Here is a 9,371-nt window from a genome sequence, read left to right on the forward strand (position 1 = left end):
TTTAGAAAAATCTCATATCATTTACGAAAATGCAATGTTTTTTTCGTGTAAATTCCATCGTCCGGCAATTTAGTTTACTTTCTTCGCTGAACAAAAGTTATTTGGACAAATCGTGACTAGTTTTCAAACAACACGGATTTCTTAACTCATCGAAGTCTGGTTTACCCCGCGTTATGCTGGAAGTTTTAAACTTCATGTGGAAGTGCCATTGATGCAGGAGAGCCAGTTTGTCTTGCACCTGTACAGGGCAGCTTATTGAAGGTTTATTGTTCCACTGCAGTTGCGTAAGTATACTAAGGTCGGATACCTCAAGAAACAATGGTGTTTTTAAAGTTTAACTTACAATAATGTTTATACGTCACCAAGAATCACAGGGAGACAGTTGAAATTTGACAGGTTTTGAAGAAACTATAACACTCACCTTTTCTAAACATTTATTGTCTGAAAATAATTAGTAGCGAAACCCATGTTTTTTGGGCACTTATACATATAAATGTTTCTTAATCACAGGTACATGCATAGGTTATACAACCTCTGTGCTTTGCAAAAGACAATATTTTGTTTTTTGTTAGTACCTAAATAATTGGGCATGGCCGCGCAGGAGATTGCTCTTTCCCGAGTTCGATGGTTGATTGCAGCAGCGACGTCACTGTACCAAGTTGCGGCGGTTGCGAATCTATCTTACGGCGTCGTCAATGACGTGTACGTGGAATATTTCGGTGTCACCTACGCACAGGTCGACCTAATATTAACTGGAGGATACATGGGGTCCATGCTGGTTATCCCGTTTCTTGCCTGGCTCTCGTTTCGGCAGAAGATAAAGTTACGCAGACTTCTGCTGGTTGGAGCGGGTTGTCTGTCTCTCGGTCTTGGACTCCTCAGTTCTTCTTTCCTTCACCCCTCGCTCTTCGGCTTGGCTGTATTCGGGAATATCTTAACTGGAATCGGGAGACTTTTGTCCAAAACGATAATTTCGACGTTGGCAGTTTTGTGGTTCGCCGACAATGAAGTTGGGACGGTGAGTGGATTGAGTATGTTCGGGAGTTCGCTTGGCGGGATACTGGGGACAGGTCTGATGGGTTACATCGTTGACCCGGAAACTCCCTCCAATACGAGCTCGAAACAGCTTAACGCATCAGAAGGGATCACAAACCTGTTTGGTGATCATGCAAAGAATTCGCTGGGATCCAGCGTCAAGTCTCTCTTCTTGTACTACATTGCTTACGATTCAGTGGCGGCTTTCATCTTTTTGTTTTATTACTTTTTCGTCACCGACCTTCCACCAAAGCCACCAACCCACGCGCAATCACTCAAGCGTGTCAAGGAGGAAGTGTCGGACGACCAGACTTCCTTCGTGGAAAACCTCAGGTCATTTCTGGATCAAATGAAAAGATTGTTTTCCGATGGAACGTTTTTAATGCTTGCATTTTGCTGGGGTTTGTATCTTCAGACATATGCCATGGAGATCGCTTTTTTGGGTGAAATCATACGAGCCATGAAGGTCACTAATCCTTACGCAATGACAAGTTGGATTTTGATAAGTTACGGTATTGGCGGCATGTTTGGTGCTGGTTTTGGCGGGAAGCTTGTGGACAGATACAAAAATTACGTCGTAACATTAAAAGTAGCTAATTTGTGTTCCGTCTTTGCGACCGCCCTGGTGGCGGCGGGCGTGTTCATTAATCAAGTCTGGTTCGTGCTTGCGTTCAACGCAGTTTACGCGGTCTTTGCCCGCATTTGTTTTGTCGCTGTCATGGAAATTATCACACAACACACTTACCCGATGGACGTGGGGTTTGTTAACCTTTGGGTGGTTTTCATCGACACTTTATATGGCACTCTAATTACTGAGTTAGGTCGGTTCGTTTACAATTACTTGGGGGGATTCGCTGTCCTGATATTACAAAGCTTGGTGATGTTTATTGGATCCATCCTGACATGGACGGCCAGAGTTAAACTTCAAAGACTTGAAGTGGAAAAAAGCGAAACGTCCAGACTGTTGGAAGGTCGGAATTAATTAGGAATCGAACCTGATTATCGTTGAAACTAAACCGGGAAATTCTTTTTGCATTTATTCAGTTTATTTTAATGCGCGTTATTGTATCCTTGTGTAGAATTTTGCTTACACCTTAAGATGCTCCAAATGTTTTTAAACGCTTTCACTGATAGTTTGAACTACGTTTTGCTTCGCTTTTCTCATAAATCTCTTAGATTGTGGCTGTTTGTTTTTACCTCGTTTTCTTAAACTATAACTGTCAAAAGTAGCGCAATGAAATAAAAACAACTCGTTATATCTGCTGGATATTTGTTCACTTCTTGCACTTAACAGGGAGATAAAGTAATTCAACTTGCGTTTTTCTCAAAGACAATGAACACTTAATACAACAAAAGCATTTCAAACAGGAACCTAAAACGCTTTGGTGTGTTTCCACTTTCAAATGGTTTAAGGGCAGTGGGTGGGGTTTACATATATCCGGTTTTCTCACCAGCAGCATGCCATAGTAACCGCAGGTATACAATGCGAGAAGTGAAACATAGGTCTGCACATACTTGTTAACACTTCCATTTTAATATTCACAAGTTGAGTAAACATGTTGATGAACCAGGTAGCAGTGTCACCGTGAACAGTCTCCATCCAGGAGTTGTGAAAACTGACCTGCAGAGGCATTTTGATGAGCCGGGAAGTTGGATGTGGAAGACTGTGCTTAAAACATATCGATTTTTGACAAAGTGGAAAACCCCTGAAGAAGGAGCACAGACTTCTATATATTGTGCTGTTGCTCCTGAGTTAGATGGAGTTACTGGGAAATATTTTGGGTGAGTAATTAATTTCTTCTCAAAATTGCTTAATTATGACAATTTCTTGCTTCTTTGCTTCCTACAAAACTCAACATAAAAATTTTGTGTACACCACGCTGTCATTAGTGATATAAACGTTTACAATACATTGGTTGTAGTTAAAGTGGGACATTTGGGCCAGTTTAACCAGGTTGTTTAGTATTTTGCATTCACTATTGCCTTGTTAATTATGAAGAAAGTTGTAAGCTAGTTTGTAGTGTAGTAATCCCTTTTTATATCAGCGACTGCAAATTGCAAAATGAATCAAAAGCAACAAAAAATGATGCTGATGCTGAAAGATTGTGGAACATTAGTTTGGAAATGACCAAGCTCAAAGAATGAATGTTTTATTTTATCATTTATTTCATAAAGTAAAAACTACTTTACTAAGTTATAGTGTTTATTTGTATTTGGATCATTTGTATAAAATTCTATTGTACACATTTGTATTTAGTTTAAAACATATGTCAAGTTCTTGTTCTACCTCATCAGTAGTAACATTGCTGTGTTCTGTTGTATTTCTGCACTTTCCACCAACAGTAACGCTGACCGAGTTCATTCATATTGCACAAAAAACTTGTTTTTTTTCAAACTTCAACCTTATTTCAGTGTATTTGTCTCAATATTATGTTAAGTTTGTAGTTTCAGCATAGAAATGCCATACAAACCCTATTGTTTGCAAAACATATGCAATGCAATGCCCTTTGTTTTGCAACAATGTTAATTATGTTCATCCTAAATTTGTTTATTTTTTTCGTTGTATTTTTCTCCGCATCTGTCACAAAATGTTTGGACAAATTTGATCAAAACTTAACTTTTGAATTTTGATTTAATTTTACTGTTTTGCTTCCGTCGGGTTGCATTCCAGCGGACTACGAAATGCTTGATCGTTCACGTTATCTACCGTTTAAAACTGCCGTGCATTTGCATATTCACAGCACATCAGTATATTACATGTTGAATTCAAATCTACATTATGTCTGTGACAGGAAATAAGCACACAGGAAATATTTGCATACAGGGAGAATGTCCAGTGTTTGTTCAGCATTATTGAACCCACCTGCGTCCACTTGGTAAATTTATGTTGGCAAACCTTAACCTCAGAATTTCTCTGAAAACAAATGCAAATATATGTGTGCGAATTTATAGTTTCCAAGCAAAGTTATAGCTACGTCATCAACACAAAGGCAGCCGCTGAGTTGTACAATATGTTTAATGCATGTGTGTGGGAAAATCTTGTTTCCCATGTGAACTGTTAAGTGCTGGTTCATGTTTTAGCGTAAATTATTTCCTCTGCTTGCGTTACAGTCTGGCGTTTGGTCATTGCCATTCTATTCGACACCATGAGAATTAATGCAATGCTAATTTTGTAACGTAAACTTCTGTTAGTAATTTGATGTCAAGTATAATAAAATGTTTAACGTGTATCATTGCATGTAAATTTGGTGTAACCTCATTACATGTTGACGAAATGTGATGCAGGATATATAGAGTCAGTGTATATTTCGTTGCATTAGGTTCCGGGAATAGTTCTGCAATATCATTATGATTTTCTTGGCTTTGATTTGGTGATTCTGTCCGCAAGTTTTATGTTTACAGGCGTTTGAAAATTCTATTTAAATATAACTCTTTGCTGACGTTTAGATGAGGCAACCACTTTTGCATTCTTCTTGCATAGCTGATAATTGTTTATAAAACGTAGCTTACCGATTTGCCTCACTTTTAGCTTTCAGGATTATATGAAAACCTGTGCGTCGTTTTGATAAGTTTTGATATGACTTTTTAGAAAAATCTCATATCATTTACGAAAATGCAATGTTTTTTTCGTGTAAATTCCATCGTTTACTTTCTTCGCTGAACAAAAGTTATTTGGACAAATCGTGACTAGTTTTCAAACAACACGGATTTCTTAACTCATCGAAGTCTGGTTTACCCCGCGTTATGCTGGAAGTTTCAAACTTCATGTGGAAGTGCCATTGATGCAGGAGAGTCAGTTTGTCTTGCACCTGTACAGGGCAGCTTATTGAAGGTTTATTGTTCCACTGCAGTTGAGTAAGTATACTAAGGTCGGATACCTCAAGAAACAATGGTGTTTTTAAAGTTTAACTTACAATAATGTTTATACGTCACCAAGAATCACAGGGAGACAGTTGAAATTTGACAGGTTTTGAAGAAACCATAACACTCACCTTTTCTAAACATTTATTGTCTGAAAATAATTAGTAGCGAAACCCATGTTTTTTGGGCACTTATACATATAAATGTTTCTTAATCACAGGTACATGCATAGGTTATACAACCTCTGTGCTTTGCAAAAGACAATATTTTGTTTTTTGTTTGTACCTACATAATTGGGCATGGCCGCGCAGGAGATTGCTCTTTCCCGAGTTCGATGGTTGATTGCAGCAGCGACGTCACTGTACCAAGTTGCGGCGGTTGCGAATCTATCTTACGGCGTCGTCAATGACGTTTACGCGGAATATTTCGGTGTCACCTACGCACAGGTCGACCTAATATTAACTGGAGGATACATGGGGTCCATGCTGGTTATCCCGTTTCTTGCCTGGCTCTCGTTTCGGCAGAAGATAAAGTTACGCAGACTTCTGCTGGTTGGAGCGGGTTGTCTGACTCTCGGTCTTGGACTCCTCAGTTCTTCTTTCCTTCACCCCTCGCTCTTCGGCTTGGCTGTATTCGGGAATATCTTAACTGGAATCGGGAGACTTTTGTCCAAAACGATAATTTCGACGTTTGCAGTTTTGTGGTTCGCCGACAATGAAGTTGGGACGGTGATGGGGTTGAGTATGTTCGGGAGTTCGCTTGGCGGGATACTGGGGTCAGGTTTGATGGGTTACATCGTTGACCCGGAAACTCCCTCCAATACGAGCTCGAAACAGCTTAACGCATCAGAAGGGATCACAAACCTGTTTGGTGATCATGCAAAGAATTCGCTGGGATCCAGCGTCAAGTCTCTCTTCTTGTACTACATTGCTTACGCTTCAGTGGCGGCTTTCATCTTTTTGTTTTATTACTTTTTCGTCACCGACCTTCCACCAAAGCCACCAACCCACGCGCAATCACTCAAGCGTGTCAAGGAGGATGTGTCGGACGACCAGACTTCCTTCGTGGAAAACCTCAGGTCATTTCTGGATCAAATGAAAAGACTGTTTTCCGATGGAACGTTTTTAATGCTTGCATTTTGCTGGGGTTTGTATCTTCAGACATATGCCATGGAGATCGCTTTTTTGGGTGAAATCATACGAGCCATGAAGGTCACTAATCCTTACGCAATGACAAGTTGGATTTTAATTAGTTACGGTATTGGCGGCATGTTTGGTGCTGGTTTTGGCGGGAAGCTTGTGGACAGATACAAAAATTACGTCGTAACATTAAAAGTAGCTAATTTGTGTTCCGTCTTTGCGACCGCCCTGGTGGCGGCGGGCGTGTTCATTAATCAAGTCTGGTTCGTGCTTGCGTTCAACGCAGTTTACGCGGTCTTTGCCCGCATTTGTTTTGTCGCTGTCATGGAAATTATCACACAACACACTTACCCGATGGACGTGGGGTTTGTTAACCTTTGGGTGGTTTTCATCGACACTTTATATGGCACTCTAATTACTGAGTTAGGTCGGTTCGTTTACAATTACTTGGGGGGATTCGCTGTCCTGATATTACAAAGCTTGGTGATGTTTATTGGATCCATCCTGACATGGACGGCCAGAGTTAAACTTCAAAGACTTGAAGTGGAAAAAAGCGAAACGTCCAGACTGTTGGAAGGTCGGAATTAATTAGGAATCGAACCTGATTATCGTTGAAACTAAACCGGGAAATTCTTTTTGCATTTATTCAGTTTATTTTAATGCGCGTTATTGTATCCTTGTGTAGAATTTTGCTTACACCTTAAGATGCTCCAAATGTTTTTAAACGCTTTCACTGATAGTTTGAACTACGTTTTGCTTCGCTTTTCTCATAAATCTCTTAGATTGTGGCTGTTTGTTTTTACCTCGTTTTCTTAAACTATAACTGTCAAAAGTAGCGCAATGAAATAAAAACAACTCGTTATATCTGCTGGATATTTGTTCACTTTTTGCACTTAACAGGGAGATAAAGTAATTCAACTTGCGTTTTTCTCAAAGACAATGAACACTTACTACAACAAAAGCATTTCAAACAGGAACTTAAACCCTTTGGTGTGTTTCCACTTTCAAATGGTTTAAGCGCAGTGGGTGGGGTTTAAATATATACGGTTTTCTCACCAGCAGCATGCCATAGTAACCGCGGGTATACAATGCGAGAAGTGAAACATAGGTCTGCACATACTTGTTAACACTTCCATTTTAATATTCACAAGTTGAGTAAACATGTTGATGAACCAGGTAGCAGTGTCACCGTGAACAGTCTCCATCCAGGAGTTGTGAAAACTGACCTGCAGAGGCATTTTGATGAGCCGGGAAGTTGGATGTGGAAGACTGTGCTTAAAACATATCGATTTTTGACAAAGTGGAAAACCCCTGAAGAAGGAGCACAGACTTCTATATATTGTGCTGTTGCTCCTGAGTTAGATGGAGTTACTGGGAAATATTTTGGGTGAGTAATTAATTTCTTCTCAAAATTGCTTAATTATGACAATTTCTTGCTTCTTTGCTTCCTACAAAACTCAACATAAAAATTTTGTGTACACCACGCTGTCATTAGTGATATAAACGTTTACAATACATTGGTTGTAGTTAAAGTGGGACATTTGGGCCAGTTTAACCAGGTTGTTTAGTATTTTGCATTCACTATTGCCTTGTTAATTATGAAGAAAGTTGTAAGCTAGTTTGTAGTGTAGTAATCCCTTTTTATATCAGCGACTGCAAATTGCAAAATGAATCAAAAGCAACAAAAAATGATGATGATGCTGAAAGATTGTGGAACATTAGTTTGGAAATGACCAAGCTCAAAGAATGAATGTTTTATTTTATCATTTATTTCATAAAGTAAAAACTACTTTACTAAGTTATAGTGTTTATTTGTATTTGGATCATTTGTATAAAATTCTATTGTACACATTTGTATTTAGTTTAAAACATATGTCAAGTTCTTGTTCTACCTCATCAGTAGTAACATTGCTGTGTTCTGTTGTATTTCTGCACTTTCCACCAACAGTAACGATGACCGAGTTCATTCATATTGCATAAAAAACTTGTTGATCTGTTTTTTTTTTCAAACTTCAACCTTATTTCAGTGTATTTGTCTCAATATTATGTTAAGTATATAGTTTCAGCATAGAAATGCCATACAAACCCTATTGTTTGCAAAACATATGCAATGCAATGCCCTTTGTTTTGCAACAATGTTAATTATGTTCATCCTAAATTTGTTTATTTTTTTCGTTGTATTTTTCTCCGCATCTGTCACAAAATGTTTGGACAAATTTGATCAAAACTTAACTTTTGAATTTTGATTTAATTTTACTGTTTTGCTTCCGTCGGGTTGCATTCCAGCGGACTACGAAATGCTTGATCGTTCACGTTATCTACCGTTTAAAACTGCCGTGCATTTGCATATTCACAGCACATCAGTATATTACATGTTGAATTCAAATCTACATTATGTCTGTGACAGGAAATAAACACACAGGAAATATTTGGATACATGGAGAATGTCCAGGGTTTGCACAGCATTATTGAACCCACCTGCGTCCACTTGGTAAATTTATGTTGGCAAACCTTAACCTCAGAATTTCTCTGAAAACAAATGCAAATATATGTGTGCGAATTTATAGTTTCCAAGCTAAGTTATAGCTACGTCATCAACACAAAGGCAGCCGCTGAGTTGTGCAATATGTTTAATGCATGTGTGTGGGAAAATCTTGTTTCCCATGTGAACTGTTAAGTGCTGGTTCATGTTTTAGCGTTAATTATTTCCTCTGCTTGCGTTACAGTCTGGCGTTTGGTCATTGCACATTCTTCCATTCTATTCGACACTATGAGAATTAATGCAATGCTAATTTTGTAACGTAAACTTCTGTTAGTAATTTGATGTCAAGTATAATAAAATGTTTAACGTGTATCATTGCATGTAAATTTGGTGTAACCTCATTACATGTTGACGAAATGTGATGCAGGATATATAGAGTCAGTGTATATTTCGTTGCATTAGGTTCCGGGAATAGTTCTGCAATATCATTATGATTTTCTTGGCTTTGATTTGGTGATTCTGTCCGCAAGTTTTATGTTTACAGGCGTTTGAAAATTCTATTTAAATATAACTCTTTGCTGACGTTTAGATGAGGCAACCACTTTTGCATTCTTCTTGCATAGCTGATAATTGTTTATAAAACGTAGCTTACCGATTTGCCTCACTTTTAGCTTTCAGGATTATATGAAAACCTGTGCGTCGTTTTGATAAGTTTTGATATGACTTTTTAGAAAAATCTCATATCATTTACGAAAATGCAATGTTTTTTTCGTGTAAATTCCATCGTTTACTTTCTTCGCTGAACAAAAGTTATTTGGACAAATCGTGACTAGTTTTCAAACAACACGGATTTC

The 9,371-nt window shown here is 38.4% G+C and overlaps 2 protein-coding genes across 2 annotated transcripts; both read left to right on the forward strand.

The window, feature by feature from the left end:
* The first annotated feature begins 589 nt into the window (after positions 1-589).
* LOC145912183 (choline/ethanolamine transporter flvcr2a-like) lies at positions 590-3,180 on the forward strand. Its single transcript, XM_082999590.1, has 3 exons — positions 590-2,006; positions 2,607-2,817; positions 3,081-3,180. Exons 1-3 carry the CDS (start codon positions 590-592, stop codon positions 3,178-3,180), a joined length of 1,728 nt encoding a protein of 575 aa, XP_082855716.1.
* Positions 3,181-5,195: 2,015 nt separating this feature from the next.
* On the forward strand, positions 5,196-7,785 carry LOC145912184 (choline/ethanolamine transporter flvcr2a-like). Its single transcript, XM_082999591.1, has 3 exons — positions 5,196-6,612; positions 7,212-7,422; positions 7,686-7,785. The coding sequence occupies exons 1-3, from the start codon at positions 5,196-5,198 to the stop codon at positions 7,783-7,785; spliced, it is 1,728 nt and encodes a 575-aa protein (XP_082855717.1).
* Positions 7,786-9,371: the final 1,586 nt, after the last annotated feature.

Source organism: Ascidia mentula, chromosome 8 (assembly GCF_947561715.1).
Source record: "Ascidia mentula chromosome 8, kaAscMent1.1, whole genome shotgun sequence".
In the NCBI taxonomy this organism is placed as follows: domain Eukaryota; kingdom Metazoa; phylum Chordata; class Ascidiacea; order Phlebobranchia; family Ascidiidae; genus Ascidia; species Ascidia mentula.

Coding starts and splice junctions, on each gene's coding strand:
- LOC145912183 (XM_082999590.1), top strand. CDS start 590: ATGGCCGCGCAGGAGATTGCTCTTTCCCGAGTTCGATGGTTGATTGCA. Junction 2,007..2,606: donor AACGTCCAGACTGTTGGAAG/GTCGGAATTAAT, acceptor TTGATGAACCAG/GTAGCAGTGTCACCGTGAAC. Junction 2,818..3,080: donor GTTACTGGGAAATATTTTGG/GTGAGTAATTAA, acceptor TTTTTATATCAG/CGACTGCAAATTGCAAAATG.
- LOC145912184 (XM_082999591.1), top strand. CDS start 5,196: ATGGCCGCGCAGGAGATTGCTCTTTCCCGAGTTCGATGGTTGATTGCA. Junction 6,613..7,211: donor AACGTCCAGACTGTTGGAAG/GTCGGAATTAAT, acceptor TTGATGAACCAG/GTAGCAGTGTCACCGTGAAC. Junction 7,423..7,685: donor GTTACTGGGAAATATTTTGG/GTGAGTAATTAA, acceptor TTTTTATATCAG/CGACTGCAAATTGCAAAATG.